Source organism: Pristiophorus japonicus, unplaced genomic scaffold, assembly GCF_044704955.1.
Source record: "Pristiophorus japonicus isolate sPriJap1 unplaced genomic scaffold, sPriJap1.hap1 HAP1_SCAFFOLD_118, whole genome shotgun sequence".
NCBI lineage: Eukaryota > Metazoa > Chordata > Chondrichthyes > Pristiophoridae > Pristiophorus > Pristiophorus japonicus.
The window spans coordinates 1,662,577-1,684,897 of NW_027250842.1; the positions used below are offsets into that span (position 1 = coordinate 1,662,577).

Consider the following 22,321-nt stretch of genomic DNA (forward strand, 5'->3'; position numbering starts at 1 on the left):
GTCTGCCTGTGTGTGTGAGAGAGAGAGAGTGTGTGTGTGTCTGCCTGAGTGTGTGTGTGAGAGAGAGAGTGTGTGTGTTTGCCTGTGTGTGTGAGAGAGAGATAGTGTGTGTGTGTCTGCCTGTGTGTGTGTGTGTGAGAGAGAGAGAGAGAGTGTGTGTGTCTGCCTGTGTGTGTGTGAGAGAGAGAGTCTGTGTGTGTGAGAGAGTGTGTGTGTGTGTGTGTGTGTGTGAGAGAGTGAGTGTGTGTGTGTGTGAGAGAGAGTGAGTGTGTGTGTCTGCCTCTGTGTGTGTGTGTGTGTGTGTGTGTCTGCCTGTGTGTGTGTGTGAGAGAGAGAGAGAGAGAGAGAGAGAGTGTGTGTGTGTCTGCCTGCCTGTGTGTGTGTGTGTGAGAGAGAAAGTGTGTGTGTGTGTCTGCCTGTGTGTGTGAGAGAGAGAGAGAGAGAGAGAGTGTGTGTGTGTGTCTGCATGTGTGTGTGCGAGTGTGTGTGTGTGTTTGCTTGTGTGTGTGAGAGAGAGAATGTGTGGGTGTCTGTGAGTGTGTGTGTGAGAGAGAGAGAGTATGTGTGTGTGAGAGAGAGAGTGTGTGTGTCTGCCTGTGTGTGTGTGTGAGAGAGAGAGAGTCTGTGTGTGTGAGAGAGAGAGAGTCTGTGTGTGTGAGAGAGAGAGTGTGTGTGTCTGCCTGTGTGTGTGTGTGAGAGAGAGAGTGTGTGTGTGTCTGCCTGTGTGTGAGAGAGAGAGAGAGAGTGTGTGTGTGTGTGTCTGCCTGTGTGTGTGAGAGAGTGTGTGGGTGTCTGTGAGTGTGTGTGTGTGTGTGAGAGAGAGAGAGTATGTGTGTGTGAGAGAGAGAGTGTGTGTGTCTGCCTGTGTGTGTGTGTGAGAGAGAGAGAGAGAGAGAGAGTGTGTGTGTGTCTGCCTGCCTGTGTGTGTGTGTGTGAGAGAGAAAGTGTGTGTGTGTGTCTGCCGGTGTGTGAGAGAGAGAGAGAGAGAGTGTGTGTGTGTGTGTCTGCCTGTGTGTGTATGTGAGAGAGTGTGTGTGTGTTCTGCGCGCGTGTCTCTGTGTCTGTGTGTGTCTCAGTACCACACTGAGTGTGGGATCAACAGGCTCTGCACTGCAGACTGCAGGAAGATATCGATGGACTGGTCAGGTGGGCAGAACAGTAGCAAATGGAATTCAATCCGGAGAAGTGTGAGGTAATGCATTTGGGGAGGGCTAACAATGCGAGGGAATACACATTAAATGGTAGGACACTGAGAGGTGTAGAGGAACAGAGCGACCTTGGAGTGCAGGTCCACAGATCCCTGAAGGTAGCAGGCCAGGTAGATCAGGTGGTTAAGAAGACACACGGAATACTTGCCTTTATTGGCCGGGGCATGGAATACAAGAGCAGGGAGGTTATGCTTGAACTGTATAAAACACTGGGTTAGGCCACAGCTGGAGTACTGCGTGCAGTTCTGGTCACCACATTACAGGAAGGATGTGACTGCACTGGAGAGGGTGCAGAGGAGATTTACCAGGATGTTACATAGAAACATAGAAATTAGGAGCAGGAGTAGGCCATTCGGCCCTTCGAGCCTGCAGCACCATTCAACATGATCATTGCTGATCCTCTATCTCAACACCATATTCCCGCTTTTTCCCCATATCCCGTGATGTTGCCGGGACTGGAGAATTTTAGCGATGAGGAAAGATTGGATAGGCTGGGGTTGTTTTCTTTGGAGCAGAGGAGGCTGAGGGGAGACCTGATTGAGGTGTATAAAATGATGAGGGGCCTGGATAGAGTGGATAGGACGGACCTGTTTCCCTTGGCAGAGGGGTCAACAACCAGGGGCCATAGATTTAAAGTAATTGGGACTGACATATGAAGAAAGACTGGATCGACTCGGCTTATATTCACTGGAATTTAGAAGAATGAGAGGGGATCTCATAGAAACATATAAAATTCTGACGGGACTGGACAGGTTAGATGCAGGAAGAATGTTCCCGATGTTGGGGAAGTCCAGAACCAGAGGTCATAGTCTAAGGATAAGGGGTAAGCCATTTAGGACCGAGATGAGGAGAAACTTCTTCACCCAGAGAGTGGTGAACCTGTGGAATTCTTGACCACAGAAAGTTGTTGAGGCCAATTCGTTGGATATATTCCAGAGGGAGTTAGATGTGGCCCTTACGGCTAAAGGGATCAAGGGGTATGGAGAGAAAGCAGGAATGGGGTACTGAGGGAATGATCAGCCATGATCATATTGAATGGCGGTGCAGGCTCGAAGGACCGAATGGCCTGCTCCTGCACCTATTTTCTATGTTTCTATGTTTAGAGGGGATTTGAGGGGAAATGTCTTCACCCAGAGGGTGGTGGGGGTCTGGAACTCACGGCCTGAAAGGGTGGTAGAGGCAGAAACCCTCACCACATTTAAAAAGTACCTGGAGGTGCACTTGAAGTGCCGTAACCTACAGGGCTACAGACCCAGAGCTGGAGAGTGGGATTAGGCTGGGTAGCTCTTGGTCGGCCGGCGCGGACACGATGGGCTGAAATGGCCTCCTTCCGTGCTGTAAACTGCTGCAGTTCTAGGCCGGGAATAGAGCCTGAGATTTTCCTGCTCGCTGACCCCTTCCCAAGGCTCTGAATTGTGGGGGTGGGTGGGAGAGGCAGTGTGCCCACAGGCTGGCGATACAACCGATGTCTTATGTTTCATGTTGCCGCACAGTTCTGGTTCCAGGCTGTCTCTCAACTGTCCCCAGAAGGCCCTGGTGGAGGCCGTGAGGATTCTGAGCAGGACTGAGGAGCTGTACGCGAGCCTGGAGATCACCCAGCTTGTAAAGGTAAGCCCCGGAGCAGAGAATAACAACCCAGTGTAAACCCAGTCCTGCCCCAACTGTACAGGGTATTGGTGAGGCCACACCTGGAGTACTGCGTGCAGTTTTGGTCTCCGTATTTAAGGAGGGATATACAGGCAACTCTCGATTATCCCGGGTCCTCCGGGGACTGGGCTTTGCCGGGTGAACGATTTCTCCGTTGGAGCGAGTTGACATTATAAAGTTAAACCGTCAATGAATAAATACTGTGCAGTCAGCTAAGTATGGACATTACCAGCATGCATTGCGGGTGGCCTCGAGGAGGACATTATCGAGCTCCGGGATTCTGGAGCGCGCTGCCTCTCCTGGCCGATAGGACTCCGAAAGCACCAGCCCGATGCCTTCCCAGGTCGATAGCTGGGTGGCAGTGTGAGCTGTGAGGAGGATGCTCAGAGGCTGCAGGGTGACTTGGATAGGTTAGGTCAGTAGTGGGGAAAATGTTGGAATCAGTTATTAAAGATGAAATGACAGCACATTTGGAAAGCAGTGACAGGATCGGTCCGAGTCAGCATGGATATATGAAAGGGAAATCACGCTCAACAAATCTTCTGGAATTTTTTGAGGATGTAACGAGTAGAGTGGACAAGGGAGAACCAGTGGATGTGGTGTATTTGGACTTCCATAAGGCTTTTGACAAGGTCCCACACAAGAGATTGGTGTACAAAATCAAAGCGCATGTATTGGGGGTAATGTACTGACGTGGATAGAGAACTGGTTGGCAGACAGGAAGCAGAGAGTCGGGATAAACGGGTCCTTCTCAGAATGGCAGACAGTGACTAGTGGGGTGCCGCAGGGCTCAGTGCTGGGACCCCAGCTATTTACAATATACATTAACGATTTGGATGAAGGAATACAGTGTAATATCTCCAAGTTTGCAGATGACACTAAGCTGGGTGGCGATGTGAGCTGTGAGGGGGACGCTAAGAGGCTGCAGGGTGACTTGGACAGATTAGGTGAGTGGGCAAATGCAGATGCAGTATAATGTGAATAAATGTGAGGTTATCCACTTTGGTGGCAAAAACAGGGAGGCAGAATATTATCTGAATGGTGGCAGATTAGGAAAAGGGGAGGTGCAACGAGACCTGGGTGTCATGGTACATCAGTCATTGAAGGTTGGCATGCAGGTACAGCAGGCGGTGAAGAAGGCAAATGGCATGTTGGCCCTCATAGCGAGGGGATTTGAGTATAGGAGCAGGGAGGTGTTGCTACAGTTGTACAGGGCCTTGGTGAGGTCTCACCTGGAATATTGTGTACAGTTTTGGTCTCCTAACCTGAGGAAGGACATTCTTGCTATTGAGGGAGTGCAGCGAAGGTTCACCAGACTGATTCCCGGGATGGCAGGACTGACATATGAAGAAAGACTGGATCGACTGGGCTTATATTCACTGGAGTTTAGAAGAATGAGAGTGGATCTCATAGAAACATATAAAATTCTGACGGGATTGGACAGGTTAGATGCAGGAAGAATGTTCCCGATGTTGGGGAAGTCCAGAACCAGGGGTCACAGTCTAAGGATAAGGGGTAAGCCATTTAGGACCGAGATGAGGAGAAACTTCTTCACCCAGAGAGTGGTGAACCTGTGGAATTCTCTACCACAGAAAGTTGTTGAGGCCAATTCACTAAATATATTCAAAAAGGAGTTAGATGAGGTACTTACGGCTAAAGGGATCAAGGGGTATGGAGAGAAAGCAGGAATGGGGTACTGAGGTGAATGATCAGCCATGAACTCATTGAATGGCGGTGCAGGCTCGAAGGGCCGAATAGCCGACTCCTGCACCTATTTGTCCATGTTTATAAAAGGACTCCGACGTCAGTGGCGGCTGCGAGAGACGGCGGCTTTCGCAGTCCGCGCACACACGGAATTTTAACTGCCCTTATAACGGTTTCCCGCTGCATGCGTGGGCGGATAATCGAGAGCTGCCCGAACTTGTGTTGGGGGCAGGTCAGAGAAGGTTCGCGCGGTTGATTCCGGCAATGAAGGGGTTAACTTGTACGAAGTGCAGGATTGTCCCTCCTTAAATCCGGAGCCCAGGACTGCGCGCAGTACTCCAGGTGTGGCCTCGCCCATGCCCTGGACAGTTGTGGGCGGGACCTCTCTGCTTTTATATTTGAAGAATGTAACTTCATTATCGGGTAGCCGGCGGGAGGGGGACCCAAAGATAATATAGGACCGTCGCTGGTAAACCCAGTGGGGAATTCAGGAGAAGCCTCTTTACCCAGAGAGCGGTGAGAATGTGGGACTCGCTGCCACAGGGGGAGGGCTCGAGGGGAACAGCAGAGACGGATTTGCGGGGAAGCTGGAGAAACACACGAGGGCGAAAGGAACCGAAGGATCTGGTGATGGGGTGAGATGAGAAGGTGGAGCAAAGGGGGCTGGTGTGGAGCATAAACCCCGGCACACAGCTGTGGGGCCGGGTGGCCTGTCTCTGTGCTCGATATTCTGTGTAAATCTCTGCAAAAGGTTGAGGAGGTTGGGCCTCGAAGCATTGGAGTTCAGAAGAATGAGAGATGATCTTATCGAAACGTCTAAGATACTGAGGGGGCTCGACAAGGTGGATGCAGAGAGGATGTTCCCACTGATGGGGGAGACTAGAACTAGGGGGCATGGTCTTAGAATAAGGGGCCGCCCATTTAAAACTGAGATGAGGAGGAATTTCTTCTCTCAGAGGGTTGTAAATCTGTGGAATTCTCTGCCCCAGAGAGCTGTGGAGGCTGGGTCATTGAACATATTTAAGTTGGAGATAGACAGATTTTTGAGCGATGAGGGAGTGAAGGGTTATGGGGAGCGGGCGGGGAAGTGGAGCTGAGTCCATGATCGGATCAGCCATGATCGTATTGAATGGCGGAGCAGGCTCGAGGGGCCGAATGGCCGACTCCTGCTCCCGTTTCTTATGTTCCATTAACTTGTCTTTCTATACTACCTTTAACGTAGTGAAACATTCGAAGGAGCTTCACAGGAGTATTATGAGATGATAGATCGGACACTGAGCTGCCGAAGTAGAAATTAGCGCAGGTGACCAAAAGCTTGGTCAAAGAGATCGGTTTTAAGGAGCGTCTTCAAGGAAGAAAGAGAGGCGGAGAGGTTTCGGGAGGGAGTTCCAGAGCTTGGGGCCCAGACAACAGGAGGCACGGCCACCGATGGTGGAGCGATTATAATCAGGGATGGTCAGGAGGGCAGAATTAGAGGAGCGCAGACATCTCTGGGGGGTTGTCGGGGCTGGAGGAGGTTACAGAGGTAGGGAGGGGTGTAGGAGCTGGAGGAGGTTACAGAGATAGGGAGGGGTGTAGGGGCTGGAGGAGGTGACAGAGATAGGGAGGGGGTGTAGGGGCTGGAGGGGGTTACAGAGATAGGGAGGGGGTGTAGGGGCTGGAGGGGGTTACAGAGATAGGGAGGGGGTGTAGGGGCTGGAGGGGGTTACAGAGATAGGGAGGGGGTGTAGGGGACTGGAGGTTACAGAGATAGGGAGGGGTGTAAGGGCTGGAGGAAGTTACAGAGATAGGGAGGGGTGTAGAGGCTGGAGGAGGTTACAGGGATAGGGTGGGGGCGAGGGCCATGGAGGGATTTGTAAACAAGGATGAGAATTTTGATATCGAGGCGTTGCTTAACCGGGAGCCAATGTAGATCAGTGAGCTCAGGTGATGATGGGTGAGTGGGACTCGGTGTGAGTTAGGACACGGGGCAGTGAGCACAGGGGGTGATGGGTGAGTGGGACTGGGTGTGAGTTAGGACACGGGGCAGTGAGCACAGGGGGTGATGGGTGAGTGGGACTGGGTGTGAGTTAGGACACAGGGCAGTGAGCACAGGGGGTGATGGGTGAGTGGGACTGGGTGTGAGTTAGGACACGGGGCAGTGAGCACAGGGGGTGATGGGTGAGCGGGACTGGGTGTGAGTTAGAACACGGGGCAGTGAGCACAGAGGGTGATGGGTGAGTGGGACCCGGTGTGAGTTAGGACACGGGGCAGTGAGCACAAGGGGTGATGGGTGAGTGGGACTCGGTGCGAGTTAGGACACGGGGGCTGTGAGCACAGGGGGTGATGGGTGAGCGTGACTCGGTGTGAGTTAGGACACGGGGCAGTGAGCACAGGGGGTGATGGGTGAGTGGGACTGGGTGTGAGTTAGGACACGGGGTCAGTGAGCACAGGGGGTGATGGGTGAGTGGGACTCGGTGTGAGTTAGGACACGGGGCAGCGAGCACAGGGGGTGATGGGTGAGCGGGACTCGGTGTGAGTTAGGACACGGGGGCAGTGAGCCCAGGGGGTGATGGGTGAGTGGGACTCGGTGTGAGTTAGGACACGGGGCAGTGAGCACAGGGGGTGATGGGTGAGCGGGACTCAGTGCGAGTTAGGACACGGGGCAGTGAGCACAGGGGGTGATGGGTGAGCGGGACTCGGTGTGAGTTAGGACACGGGGCAGTGAGCACAGGGGGTGATGGGTGAGTGGGACTCGGTGCGAGTTAGGACACGGGACAGTGAGCACAGGGGGTGATGGGTGAGTGGGACTGGGTGTGAGTTAGAACACGGGGCAGTGAGCACAGGGGGTGATGGGTGAGTGGGACTCGGTGTGAGTTAGGACACGGGGCAGCGAGCACAGGGGGTGATGGGTAAGCGGGACTCGGTGTGAGTTAGGACACGGGGCAGTGAGCACAGGGGGTGATGGGTGAGCGGGACTGGGTGTGAGTTAAGACACGGGGCAGTGAGCACAGGGGGTGATGGGTGAGAGGGACTCGGTGTGAGTTAAGACACAGGGCAGCGAGCACAGGGGGTGATGGGTGAGTGGGACCCGGTGTGAGTTAGGACACGGGGCAGTGAGCACAGGGGGTGATGGGTGAGCGGGACTCGGTGCGAGTTAGGACACGGGGGCAGTGAGCACAGGGGGTGATGGGTGAGTGGGACTCGGTGTGAGTTAGGACACGGGGCAGCGAGCACAGGGGGTGATGGGTGAGTGGGACTCGGTGTGAGTTAGGACACGGGTCAGTGAGCACAGCGGGTGATGGGTGAGTGGGACTCGGTGTGAGTTAGGACACGGGGCAGTGAGCACAGGGGGTGATGGGTGAGTGGGACTGGGTGTGAGTTAGGACACGGGGCAGTGAGCACAGGGGGTGATGGGTGAGTGGAACTGGGTGTGAGTTAGGACACGGGGGCAGTGAGCACGGGGTGATGGGTGAGTGGGACTGGTGTGTGAGTTAGGACACGGGGACAGTGAGCACAGGGGGTGATGGGTGAGTGGGACTCGGTGTGAGTTAGGACACGGGGACAGTGAGCACAGGGTGATGGGTGAGTGGGACTCGGTGTGAGTTAGGACACGGGGCAGCGAGCACAGGGGGTGATGGGTGAGCGGGACTCGGTGTGAGTTAGGACACGGGGGCAGTGAGCCCAGGGGGTGATGGGTGAGTGGGACTCGGTGCGCGTTAGGACACGGGGCAGCGAGCACAGGGGGTGATGGGTGAGTGGGACTCGGTGTGAGTTAGGACACGGGGCAGTGAGCACAGGGGGTGATGGGTGAGTGGGACTTGGTGTGAGTTAGGACACGGGGCAGTGAGCACAGGGGGTGATGGGTGAGTGGGACTGGGTGCGAGTTAGGACACGGGGCAGTGAGCACAGGGGGTGATGGGTGAGTGGGACTCGGTGCGAGTTAGGACACGGGGCAGTGAGCACAGGGGGTGATGGGTGAGTGGGACTTGGTGTGAGTTAGGACACGGGGCAGTGAGCACAGGGGGTGATGGGTGAGTGGGACTCGGTGTGAGTTAGGACACGGGGCAGTGAGCACAGGGGGTGATGGGTGAGCGGGACTCGGTGTGAGTTAGGACACGGGGGCAGTGAGCACAGGGGGTGATGGGTGAGTGGGACTGGGTGTGTGTTAGGACACGGGTCAGTGAGCACAGTGGGTGATGGGTGAGTGGGACTCGGTGTGAGTTAGGACACAGGGCAGTGAGCACAGGGGGTGATGGGTGAGTGGGACAGGGTGTGAGTTAGGACACGGGGGCAGTGAGCACAGGGGGTGATGGGTGAGCGGGACTCGGTGCGAGTTAGGACACGGGGGTAGCCGAGTTTTGGATCACCTCCAGTTTCCGTGGGGTAGAATGTGGGAGGCCGGCCAGGAGTGCGTTGGAATGGTCAAGTCTGGAGGTAACAAAGGCAGGGATGAGGGTTTCAGCAGCGGAATAGCTGAGGCAGGGGGTGGAGACGGGCGATGTTAGGGAGGGGGAAACAGGCGGGTTTAGTTACGCTGCGGATATGTGGTGGGAAACTCATTTCTGGCTGAAATATGATACCGAGGTTGCGAACCGTCTGGTTCAGCCTCAGTCAGAGTTTGGGGAGAGGGATGGAGTCGGTGACAAGGGAGCGGAGTTTGTGGCCGGGACCGAAAACAATGGCTTCGGTCTTGCCAATAGTCAATTGGATAAAATTTCTGCTCATCCAGAATGCTGTGCAGTTCAGTCCCAGCGTTAACGGGAACCGAGCGTCCCAGCTTGACCTTTGCCCTTGTCGCTTTGACCTCTTGGCTGACCGTTTCACAGTTCGACCCTTCACCGTGTCAGCCATGTCTCAGTGGGCAGCACACGCGCCTCTGAGTCACAAGGTCGTGGATTCAAGTCCCACTCCAGGGACTTGAGCACAAAAAATCTCGGCTGACACTCCCAGTGCAGTACTGAGGGAGTGCCGCACTGTCGAAGGGGCAGTACTGAGGGAGTGCCGCACTGTCGAAGGGGCAGTACTGAGGGAGTGCCGCACTGTCGGAGGGGCAGTACTGAGGGAGTGCCGCACTGTCGGAGGGGCAGTACTGAGGGAGTGCCGCACTGTCGGAGGGGCAGTACTGAGGGAGTGCCGCACTGTCGGAGGGGCAGTACTGAGGGAGAGCTGCACTGTCGGAGGGGCAGTACTGAGGGAGTGCCGCACTGTCGGAGGGGCAGTACTGAGGGAGTGCCGCACTGTCGGAGGGGCAGTACTGAGGGAGTGCTGCACTGTCGGAGGGGCAGTACTGAGGGAGTGCCGCACTGTCGGAGGGGCAGTACTGAGGGAGTGCCACACTGTCGGAGGGGCAGTACTGAGGGAGAGCTGCACTGTCGGAGGGGCAGTACTGAGGGAGCGCCGCACTGTCGGAGGTGCAGTACTGAGGGAGTGCTGCACTGTCGGAGGTGCCGTCTTTCAGAGGAGACGTTAAACCGAGGCCCCGCCTGCTCTCTCAGGTGGACGTAAAAGATCCCAGAGCACGAGAAGAGCAGGGGGAGTTGTCCCCGATGTCCTGGGCCCAATATTTATCCCTCAATCAACATAACAAAAACAGATTATCTGGTCATTATCACACTGCTGTTTGTGGGAGCTTGCTGTGCGCAAAATGGCTGCCACGTTTCCCACATTACAACAGTGACCGCACTCGTAAAAAAGTACTGCAATGAAACACTATTTTTCTTTTACAGCAAGTAATTAGGTTGGCCTTCATTGCAAGGGGGATGGAGTATAAAAGTAGGGATTCCTGATACAACTGTTGGTGAGGCCACACCTGGAGTACTGCGTGCAGTTTTGGTTTCCGTATTTACGAAAGGATATACTTGCTTTGGAGGCAGTTCAGAGAAGGTTCACTCGGTTGATTCCGGAGATGAGGGGGTTGACTTATGAGGAAAGGTTGAGGAGGTTGGGCCTCTACTCATTGGAGTTCAGAAGAATGAGAGGCGATCTTATCGAAACGTATCAGATTATGAGGGGGCTTGACAAGGTGGATGCAGAGAGGATGTTCCCACTGATGGGGGAGACTAGAACTAGGGGGCATGGTCTCAGAATAAGGGGCCGCCCATTTAAGACTGAGATGAGGAGGAATTTCTTCTCTCAGAGGGTTGTAAATCTGTGGAATTCTCTGCCCCAGAGAGCTGTGGAGGCTGGGACTTTGAATATATTTAAGGTGGAGATACAGATTTTTGAGCGATAAGGGAGTGAAGGGTTATGGGGAGCGGGCGGGGAAGTGGAGCTGAGTCCATGATCAGCCATTCATTCATTCATACGTGGTCCCTCGGAATCGAGGAAGACTTGCTTCCACTCTTAACATGAGTCCTTCGGTGGCTGAACAGCCCAATACGGGAGCCACAGTCCCTGTCACAGGTGGGACAGACAGTGGTTGAGGGAAGGGGAGGGTGGGACTGGTTTGCCGCACGCTCCTTCCGCTGCCTGCGCTTGGTTTCTGCACGCTCTCGGCGACGAGACTCGAGGTGCTCAGCGCCCTCCCGGATGCACTTCCTCCACTTAGGGGCGGACTGGTCTTTGGGCCCAGGGACTCCCAGGTGTCGGTGGGGATGTTGCACTTTATATCGGGGAGGGGCTTTGAGGGTGGTCCCTTGTAACGTTTCCTCTGCCCACCTTTGGCTCGTTTGCCGTGAAGGAGTTCCGAGTAGAGCGCTCGCTTTGGGGAGTCTCGTGTCGGGGGGACATGCGGACAATGTGGCCCTGCCCAGCGGAGCTGGTCGAGTGTGGTCAGTGCTTCGATGCTGGGGATGTTGGGCCTGGTCGAGGACGCTAACGTTGGTGCGTCTGTCCTCCCGGGGGATTTGTAGGATGTTGCGGAGACATCGTTGGTGGTATTTCTCCAGCGACTTGAGGTGTCTACTGTACATGGTCCATGTCTCTGAGCCATACAGGAGGGCGGGTATTACTACAGCCCTGTAGACCATGAGCTCGGTGGTGGATTTGAGGGCCCGGTCTTCAAACACTCTTTTCCTCAGGTGACCGAAGGCTGCACTGGCGCACTGGAGGCGGTGTTGTATCTCGTCGCCAATGTGTGCTCTTGTTGATGGGAGGCTCCCGAAGTATGGGAAGTGGCTGTGATCTTATTGCGTATCAGGACGAAGTATTATTTAAATGGTGATGGCTTGGGAAGTGTCGATGTACAGAGGGACCTGGGTGTCCTTGTACACCAGCCATTGCAAGCAAACAGGCCGATGTAGCAAGCAGTTAGGGGCAAACGGTATGTTGGCCTTCATTGCAAGAGGGTTTGAGTACAGGAGCAAGGAGGTCTTACTCCAGTTATACAGGGCCTTGGTGAGACCACACCTGGAGTATTGTGTGCAGTTTTGGTCTGCTTACCGAAGGAAGGATATACTTGTCACAGAGGGAGTGCAGCGAAGGTTCACCAGACTGATTCCTGGGATGACAGGACTGTGGTATGAGGAGAGATTGGGTCGACTGGGCCTGTATTCACTAGAGTTTAGGAGAATGAGAGGGGATCTCATTGAAAGGTATAAAATTCTGATGGGGGTTGGACAGACTGGATGTGGGGAGGATGTTTCCCTGGGGCTGGGAAGTCTAGAACAAGGGCTCACAGTCTCAGGATACGGGGGAGGAAATTTAGGACCGAGATGAGGAGAAATGTTTTCACTCAGAGGGAGGTGAACCTGTGGAATTCTCTACCACAGGAGGCTGTGGAGACCAAGTCATTGAATATATTTAAGAGGGAGACAGCTAGATTTCTAGACACAAAAGGCATCAAGGGGTATGGGGAGAAAGCGGGAATATGGTGTTGAGATAGAGGATCAGCCATGATCATATTGAATGGTGCAGGCTCGAGGGGCCGAATGGCCTACTCCTGCTCCTATTGTCTATGTTTCTATGAATGGAGCAGACTCGAGGGGCCGAATGGCCTACTGCTCCTATTGTCTATGTTTCTATGATTGGAGCAGACTCGAGGGGCCGAATGGCCTACTGCTCCTATTGTCTATGTTTCTATGAATGGAGCAGACTCGAGGGTCCGAATGGCCTCCTGCTCCTATTGTCTATGTTTCTATGAATGGAGCAGACTCGAGGGGCCGAATGGCCTACTGCTCCTATTGTCTATGTTTCTATGAATGGAGCAGACTCGAGGGGCCGAATGGCCTACTGCTCCTATTGTCTGTTTCTATGAATGGAGCAGACTCGAGGGTCCGAATGGCCTACTGCTCCTATTGTCCATGTTTCTATGAATGGAGCAGACTCGAGGGGCCGAATGGCCTCCTGCTCCTATTGTCTATGTTTCTATGAATGGAGCAGACTCGAGGGGCCGAATGGCCTACTGCTCCTATTGTCTGTGTTTCTATGAATGGAGCAGACTCGAGGGGCCGAATGGCCTACTGCTCCTATTGTCTATGTTTCTATGAATGGAGCAGACTCGAGGGGCCGAATGGCCTACTGCTCCTATTGTCTATGTTTCTATGAATGGAGCAGACTCGAGGGGCCGAATGGCCTACTGCTCCTATTGTCGATGTTTCTATGAATGGAGCAGACTCGAGGGGCCGAATGGCCTACTGCTCCTATTGTCTATGTTTCTATGAATGGAGCAGACTCGAGGGGCCGAATGGCCTACTGCTCCTATTGTCGATGTTTCTATGAATGGAGCAGACTCGAGGGGCCGAATGGCCTACTGCTCCTATTGTCTATGTTACTATGAATGGAGCAGATTCGAGGGGCCGAATGGCCTACTGCTCCTATTGTCTATGTTTCTATGAATGGAGCAGACTCGAGGGGCCGAATGGCCTACTGCTCCTATTGTCTATGTTTCTATGAATGGAGCAGACTCGAGGGGCCGAATGGCCTACTGCTCCTATTGTCTATGTTTCTATGAATGGAGCAGACTCGAGGGGCCGAATGGCCTACTGCTCCTATTGTCCATGTTGCTATGAATGGAGCAGACTCGAGGGGCCGAATGGCCTCCTGCTCCTATTGTCTATGTTTCTATGAATGGAGCAGACTCGAGAGGCCGAATGGCCTCCTGCTCCTATTGTCCATGTTTCTATGAATGGAGCAGACTCGAGGGGCCGAATGGCCCACTGCTCCTATTGTCTATGTTTCTATGAATGGAGCAGACTCGAGGGGCCGAATGGCCTCCTGCTCCTATTGTCTGTTTCTATGAATGGAGCAGACTCGAGGGGCCGAATGGCCCACTGCTCCTATTGTCTATGTTTCTATGAATGGAGCAGACTCGAGGGGCCGAATGGCCTACTCCTGCTCCTATTGTCTTTGTTTCTATGAATGGAGCAGACTCGAGGGGCCGAATGGCCTACTCCTGCTCCTATTGTCTGTTTCTATGAATGGAGCAGACTCGAGGGGCCGAATGGCCTCCTGCTCCTATTGTCTATGTTTCTATGAATGGAGCAGACTCGAGGGGCCGAATGGCCTACTGCTCCTATTGTCTATGTTTCTATGAATGGAGCAGACTCGAGGGGCCGAATGGCCTCCTGCTCCTATTGTCTGTTTCTATGAATGGAGCAGACTCGAGGGGCCGAATGGCCCACTGCTCCTATTGTCTATGTTTCTATGAATGGAGCAGACTCGAGGGGCCGAATGGCCTACTCCTGCTCCTATTGTCTTTGTTTCTATGAATGGAGCAGACTCGAGGGGCCGAATGGCCTACTCCTGCTCCTATTGTCTGTTTCTATGAATGGAGCAGACTCGAGGGGCCGAATGGCCTCCTGCTCCTATTGTCTATGTTTCTATGAATGGAGCAGACTCGAGGGGCCGAATGGCCTACTGCTCCTATTGTCTATGTTTCTATGAATGGAGCAGACTCGAGGGGCCGAATGGCCTCCTGCTCCTATTGTCTGTTTCTATGAATGGAGCAGACTCGAGGGGCCGAATGGCCTACTGCTCCTATTGTCTGTTTCTATGAATGGAGCAGACTCGAGGGGCCGAATGGCCTACTCCTGCTCCTATTGTCTATGTTTCTATGAATGGAGCAGACTCGAGGGGCCGAATGGCCCACTGCTCCTATTGTCTATGTTTCTATGAATGGAGCAGACTCGAGGGGCCGAATGGCCTACTCCTGCTCCTATTGTCTATGTTACTATGAATGGAGCAGATTCGAGGGGCCGAATGGCCTACTGCTCCTATTGTCTATGTTTCTATGAATGGAGCAGACTCGAGGGGCCGAATGGCCCACTGCTCCTATTGTCTATGTTTCTATGAATGGAGCAGACTCGAGGGGCCGAATGGCCTACTGCTCCTATTGTCGATGTTTCTATGAATGGAGCAGACTCGAGGGGCCGAATGGCCTACTGCTCCTATTGTCTGTTTCTATGAATGGAGCAGACTCGAGGGGCCGAATGGCCTACTGCTCCTATTGTCCATGTTGCTATGAATGGAGCAGACTCGAGGGGCCGAATGGCCTCCTGCTCCTATTGTCTATGTTTCTATGAATAGAGCAGACTCGAGGGGCCGAATGGCCTCCTGCTCCTATTGTCTATGTTTCTATGAATGGAGCAGACTCGAGGGGCCGAATGGCCTCCTGCTCCTATTGTCTATGTTTCTATGACTGGAGCAGACTCGAGGGGCCGAATGGCCTCCTGCTCCTATTGTCTATGTTTCTATGAATGGAGCAGACTCGAGGGGCCGAATGGCCTACTGCTCCTATTGTCTGTTTCTATGAATGGAGCAGACTCGAGGGGCCGAATGGCCTCCTGCTCCTATTGTCGATGTTTCTATGAATGGAGCAGACTCGAGTGGCCGAATGGCCTACTGCTCCTATTGTCTATGTTGCTATGAATGGAGCAGACTCGAGGGGCCGAATGGCCTACTGCTCCTATTGTCTGTTTCTATGAATGGAGCAGACTCGAGGGGCCGAATGGCCTACTGCTCCTATTGTCTATGTTGCTATGAATGGAGCAGACTCGAGGGGCCGAATGGCCCGCTCCTGCTCCTGATTCTCATGCCCTTCCGTTTGCCCTTTTTGCAGCCTCCGCTCCCGGACACTGGGATGGGGCGAATGTGCACACTGAGAGAGAAGGCGACCACGGGTACCGTCATCGAACGGGTCAAAGACCACCTCAAGCTGGCTCATGTCCGAGTGGCCCTGGGGACAGGCAGGAAGCTGGGTGAGTGTGCAAGTGGGAGTCCCGCGGAATGGGGTCAGCGGTTGGTTATGTTCCCGAGGGGTGTGTGTGGGAGGGGAGGGAGGGGGAACTTGAGGAAGTTCTCTCTCTGTAATTATAGCTCCACCTAGTCATCATCGGAGGCGGTCCCTCGAAGCGAGGATTTGCTTCCACGCCGAACAGGGATGAGTTCACGGGTGTCTCAATGAAGGACCGAATATTCCAGATCCCGAACTCCATCCTGAAGGGTGGGAGATGCCTGTGGGTGGATTGTTTTAACGTGGGGTGGCTGTTGAACACCAGTCACCACACGGGGCTTGACAGAGCTCGGTCTAGATCCAGTGGCAAGGGTTAACCAGGACAACTGGAGATCAGCTCTGCTGCACGGACCTCATCATCATCACAGGCAGTCCCTCGCAATCGAGGAAGACTTGCTTCCACTCTTAACATGAGTCCTTCGGTGACTGAACAGCCCAATACGGGAACCACAGTCCCTGTCACAGGTGGGATAGACAGTGGTTGAGGGAAGGGGAGGGTGGGACTGGTTTGCCACACGCTCCTTCCGCTGCCTGCGCTTGGTTTCTGCACGCTCTCGGCGATGAGACTCGAGGTGCTCAGCGCCCTCCTGGATGCACTTCCTCCACTGAGGGCGGACTGGTCTTTGAGCCCAGGGACTCCCAGTTGTCGGTGGGGATGTTGCACTTTATCAGGGAGGCTTTGAGGGTGGTCCCTTGTAACGTTCCCTCTGCCCCACCTTTGGCCCGTTTGCCCGTGAAGGAGTTCCGAGTAGAGCGCTTGCTTTGGGGAGTCTCGTGTCTGGGGGGACATGCGGACAATGTGGCCCTGCCCAGCGGAGCTGGTCGAGTGTGGTCAGTGCTTCGATGCTGGGGATGTTGGGCCTGGTCGAGGACGCTAACGTTGGTGCGTCTGTCCTCCCGGGGGATTTGCAGGATCTTGCGGAGACAGCGTTGGTGGTATTTCTCCAGTGACTTGAGGTGTCTACTGTACATGGTCCGTGTCTCTGAGCCATACAGGAGGGCGGGTATCACTACAGCCCTGTAGACCATGAGCTCGGTGGTGGATTTGAGGGCCCAGTCTTCACTCTTTTCCACCAGTGCGTGCACATATCGCAGTGTGGGCTGTTCCCGTGCTGCCCCTGGGCCCTCGCCTCTCCTGGGCCCCGCTCACTTCCCTCTGCGGACTCTCGCCGCTCCTTCGCCCCTCCCGCTGTGCCTGCCCGCACTGCAGTCAGCAACCGGGCTTCACAGCCATGGCCCTCCTGCAACAGCACACGCTGCTCCCTGCATTGGTCTATCACCCCACACTGCTCCCTCCTCCCTGCATTGGTCTATCACCCCACACTGCTCCCTCCTCCCTGCAGTGGTCTATCACCCCACACTGCTCCCTCCTCCCTGCAGTGGTCTATCACCCCACACTGCTCCCTCCTCCCTGCAGTGGTCTGTCACCCCACACTGCTCCCTCCTCCCTGCAGTGGTCTGTCACCCCACACTGCTCCCTCCTCCCTGCAGTGGTCTGTCACCCCACACTGCTCCCTCCTCCCTGCAGTGGTCTGTCACCCCACACTGCTCCCTCCTCCCTGCAGTGGTCTATCACCCCACACTGCTCCCTCCTCCCTGCATTGGTCTGTCACCCCACACTGCTCCCTCCTCCCTGCAGTGGTCTATCACCCCACACTGCTCCCTCCTCCCTGCAGTGGTCTGTCACCCCACACTGCTCCCTCCTCCCTGCAGTGGTCTATCACCCCACACTGCTCCCTCCTCCCTGCATTGGTCTATCACCCCACACTGCTCCCTCCTCCCTGCAGTGGTCTATCACCCCACACTGCTCCCTCCTCCCTGCAGTGGTCTATCACCCCACACTGCTCCCTCCTCCCTGCAGTGGTCTATCACCCCACACTGCTCCCTCCTCCCTGCAGTGGTCTGTCACCCCACACTGCTCCCTCCTCCCTGCAGTGGTCTGTCACCCCACACTGCTCCCTCCTCCCTGCAGTGGTCTATCACCTCACACTGCTCCCTCCTCCCTGCAGTGGTCTGTCACCCCACACTGCTCCCTCCTCCCTGCAGTGGTCTATCACCACACACTGCTCCCTCCTCCCTGCAGTGGTCTATCACCCCACACTGCTCCCTCCTCCCTGCAGTGGTCTGTCACCCCACGCTGCTCCCTCCAATGGCCCCGGCCTGCTGACAGTCTCACGGACAGTGACTGTGCTGATTTCCAGGTCGAACAGCCGCACACTGCTCCCTCCAATGGCCCCGGCCTGCTGACGGTCTCGTGGACCGGGTCTGCGCCGATTTCCAGGTCGAACAGCCGCACACTGCTCCCTCCAATGGCCCCGGCCTGCTGACGGTCTCGTGGACCGGGTCTGCGCCGATTTCCAGGTCGAACAGCCGCACACTGCTCCCTCCAATAGCCCCGGCCTGCTGACGGTCTCACGGGCCGGGTCTGCGCCGATTTCCAGGTCGAACAGCCGCACACTGCTCCCTCCAATGGCCCCGGCCTGCTGACGGTCTCACGGACCGGGACTGTGCTGATTTCCAGGTCGAACAGCCGCACACTGCTCCCTCCAATGTCCCCGGCCTGCTGACGGTCTCACGGACTGGGACCGAGCCGATTTCCGGGCCGGGGCCATTCGGAGGGAGTTGCATGCAGCGGCCCGGCCCACAGATCCAACTGGGCTTGTATTCACTGGAGTTCAGAAGAATGAGAGGGGATCTGATAGAAACATTTAAAATTCTGACGGGTTCGGACAGGTTGGATGCAGGAAGAATGTTCCCGATGTTGGGGAAGTCCAGAACCAGGGCTCACAGTCTGAGGATAAGGGGTAAGCCATTTAGGACCGAGATAAGGAGAAACTTCTTCACCCAGAGAGTGGTGAACCTGTGGAATTCTCTACCACAGAAAGTAGCTGAGGCCAATTCACTAAATATATTCAAAAAGGAGTTAGATGAGGTCCTTACTACTCGGGGGATCAAGGGGTACGGCGAGAAAGCAGGAATGGGGTACTGAAGTTTCATGTTCAGCCATGAACTCATTGAATGGTGGTGCAGGCTCGAAGGGCCGAATGGCCGACTCCTGCACCTATTTTCCATGTTTCTATGCGTTGGATCTGACAAGCTCCAGCGTGACAGATTGGGAAAAGCCGGATTTCAGCGCGCGCACATTGCCCGCTGAAAGCCAGCTTTTCCGAAGTCTTCCCAGGTCCGTCGAAAGTTCCCGTGGGCCCAGGACGTCGGGACTTTGAGCCCAATACACTTGGCAGAGTGTTTTTAACATGCACCAGAATTGAGGAGTAAGGGTGTGTGTCTATTCTTACGGCGGGCTGCCCCGGATACTGATCCTGTCTCTCGTCGCAGATTCCATGGTGTCCACTGCTGCCGTCTGCGCTGGCTCTGGGGCGAGTGTTCTGCAGGGAGTGAAGGCCGACTTGTTCCTCACGGGTACGTCCGCATCAGCGTGTTGTTTTAAACCCCCCAAAAAATTCATCCCTGGGCTGTGGGCGTCGCTGGCAAGGCCCAGCATTTATTGCCCATCCCTCGTCGCCCCTTGAGAAGGTGGTGGTGAGCCCCCTTCTTGAACCGCTGCAGTCCGTGTGGTGAAGGTGCTCCCACAGTGCTGTTAGGGAGGGAGTTCCAGGATTGTGACCCAGCGACGATGAAGGAACGGCCGATATATTCCCAAGTGGGGATGGTGTGTGACTGGGAGGGGAACGTGGAGATGGTGGTGTTCCCATGGACCTGCTGCCCTTGACCTTCTGGGCGGTAGAGGCCGCGGGTTTGCTGCCGGAGAAGCCTTGGCCAGTTGCCGCGGTGCATCTTGTGGATGGACCACACTGCAGCCAGGGGGCGCCGGTGGTGGAGGGAGTGAGTGTTGAAGGTGGTGGGTAGCGTGTCGATCGAGCGGGGCTGCTTTGTCCTGGATGGTGTCGAGCTTCTCGAGTGTTTGTTGGAGCTGCAAGTGGGGAGTGTTCCCTCACACTCCTGACTTGTGTCTTGTCGATGGTGGGAAGGCTTTGGGGAGTCAGGAGGTGAGACACACTGGCCACAATGAGACATTCATTGCGAGAGGGATGGAGTACAAAAGCAGGGAGGTCCTGCTGCAACTGTACAGGGTATTGGTGAGGCCGCACCTGGAGTACTGCGTGCAGTTTTGGTCACCTTACTTAAGGAAGGATATACTAGCTTTGGAGGGTGTCCAGAGACGATTCACTCGGCTGATTCCGGAGATGAGGGGGTTACCTTATGATGATAGATTGAGTAGACTGGGTCTTTACTCGTTGGAGTTCAGAAGGATGAGGGGTGATCTTATAGAAACATTTAAAATAATGAAAGGGATAGACAAGATAGAGGCAGAGAGGTTGTTTCCACCGGTCGGGGAGACTAGAACTAGGGGGCACAGCCTCAAAATACGGGGGAGCCAATTTAAAACCGAGTTGAGAATGAATTTCTTCTCCCAGAGGGTTGTGAATCTGTGGAATTCTCTGCCCAGGGAAGCAGTTGAGGCTAGCTCATTGAATGTATTCAAGTCACAGATAGATAGATTTTTAACCAATAAGGAAATTAAGGGTTACGGGGAGCGGGCGGGTAAGTGGAGCTGAGTCCACGGCCAGATCAGCCATGATCTTGTTGAATGGCGGAGCAGGCTCGAGGGGCTAGATGGCCTACTCCTGTTCCTAATGTAACAGGCTCGAGGGCCTGAATGGGCCTCCTCCTGTTCCTAATGTAACAGGCTCGAGGGGCTGAATGGGCCTCCTCCTGTTCCTGTGTAACAGGCCCGAGGGACTGAATGGGCCTCCTCCTGTTCCTAATGTAACAGGCTCGAGGGCCTGAATGGGCCTCCTCCTGTTCCTGTGTAACAGGCTCGAGGGGCTGAATGGGCCTCCTCCTGTTCCTAATGTAACAGGCTCGAGGGGCTGAATGGGCCTCCTCCTGTTCCTGTGTAACAGGCCCGAGGGACTGAATGGGCCTCCTCCTGTTCCTAATGTAACGGGCTCGAGGGGCTGAATGGGCCTCCTCCTGTTCCTAATGTAACAGGCCCGAGGGGCTGAATGGGCCGCCTCCTGTTCCTAATGTAACAGGCTCGAGGGGCTGAATGGGCCTCCTCCTGTTCCTAATGTAACAGGCTCGAGGGCCTGAATGGGCCTCCTCCTGTTCCTAATGTAACAGGCTCGAGGGGCTGAATGGGCCTCCTCCTGTTCCTAATGTAACAGACTCGAGGGGCTGAATGGGCCTCCTCCTGTTCCTAATGTAACAGGCTCGAGGGGCTGAATGGGCCTCCTCCTGTTCCTAAAGTAACAGGCTCGAGGGGCTGAATGGGCCTCCTCCTGTTCCTAATGTAACAGGCTCGAGGGACTGAATGGGCCTCCTCCTGTTCCTAATGTAACAGGCTCGAGGGGCTGAATGGGCCTCCTCCTGTTCCTAATGTAACAGGCTCGAGGGGCTGAATGGGCCTCCTCCTGTCCCTGTGTCTTGTGTCCTCCTCCCTCGGCCTGCTGCTGAGTTGACGTTATTTTGTTGTTCCAGGGGAGATGTCTCATCACGAGGTGCTGGACGCGGTTGCCGCGGGAACAACGGTGGTGCTCTGCGAGCACAGCAACACGGAGCGGGGCTTCCTGACGGAGCTCCGGGATATCCTGACTCAGCGCTTCGAGGGCCAGCTCGCTGTCCTCCTGTCCACCAGTGACCGGGAACCGCTACACGTGATGTGAGGGGGGTAGGGGCGAGGGGGGAGGGGGAGATGAAGATAGATGGGGGGGGGTGGACAGAGAGAGCCATCGCCCCACTTTCCTCCCGAAAGTCCGCGGTGTGTCGGCCTGTTGAAGCCTCCCTGTTACGCCCCTCCCTCCCCCTCCCCCCGAGCCCCAAGGGATATGGACGGGGTGATGATGCCCCTCTCCTGCCTGAGACGTGCTCGTCAAATGTCCTCCCCGTGCAGGCCGGACCTTCCTCCAGGATCCTCGATCCCTCGTCTCCAACTCCTCACCATCCTCCTCCTCGCAGGGAGTGGCCGAGGCCTATAATTGCAGGCTTGGTGGTGTCAAGTTCGGCCTCCCACCCCAGGCTTCACAATGACAGGTTTGGGCCTTGCACCGCAGGCTTCGCAGTGACTGGTTTGGGCCTACCACCCCAGGCTTCACAGTGACAGGTTTGGGCCTTGCACCCCAGGCTTCACAGTGACAGGTTTGGGCCTACCACCGCAGGCTTCGCAGTGACTGGTTTGGGCCTACCAGCCCAGGCTTCACAGTGACAGGTTTGGGCCTTGCACCCCAGGCTTCACAGTGACAGGTTTGGGCCTACCACCTCAGGCTTCACAGTGACAGGTTTGGGCCTACCACCTCAGGCTTCACAGTGACAGGTTTGGGCCTACCAACCCAGGCTTCACAGTAACAGGTTTGGGCCTTGCACCCCAGGCTTCACAGTGACAGGTTTGGGCCTACCACCTCAGGCTTCACAGTGACAGGTTTGGGCCTACCACCTCAGGCTTCACAGTGACAGGTTTGGGCCTACCAACCCAGGCTTCACAGTGACAGGTTTGGGCCTTGCACCCCAGGCTTCACAGTGACAGGTTTGGGCCTACCACCTCAGGCTTCACAGTGACAGGTTTGGGCCTACCACCTCAGGCTTCACAGTG

General features: G+C 55.2%; 1 protein-coding gene across 1 annotated transcript; it reads left to right on the top strand.

The window, feature by feature from the left end:
- Positions 1 to 2,668: 2,668 nt before the first annotated feature.
- On the top strand, positions 2,669 to 21,404 carry LOC139242034 (NIF3-like protein 1). The gene is made up of 4 exons (XM_070870169.1): positions 2,669 to 2,816; positions 15,538 to 15,676; positions 19,048 to 19,131; positions 21,214 to 21,404. Exons 1-4 carry the CDS (start codon positions 2,688 to 2,690, stop codon positions 21,396 to 21,398), a joined length of 537 nt encoding a protein of 178 aa, XP_070726270.1. The 5' UTR covers positions 2,669 to 2,687; the 3' UTR covers positions 21,399 to 21,404.
- Positions 21,405 to 22,321: the final 917 nt, after the last annotated feature.

What these genes read in the sequence shown, in the direction of transcription:
- LOC139242034 (XM_070870169.1), top strand. Translation starts at nt 2,688, where the DNA reads ATGTTGCCGCACAGTTCTGGTTCCAGGCTGTCTCTCAACTGTCCCCAG. An exon ending in AGATCACCCAGCTTGTAAAG is followed by an intron (nt 2,817 to 15,537) that starts GTAAGCCCCGGA and finishes CCCTTTTTGCAG; the next exon opens with CCTCCGCTCCCGGACACTGG. An exon ending in GGGGACAGGCAGGAAGCTGG is followed by an intron (nt 15,677 to 19,047) that starts GTGAGTGTGCAA and finishes CTCTCGTCGCAG; the next exon opens with ATTCCATGGTGTCCACTGCT.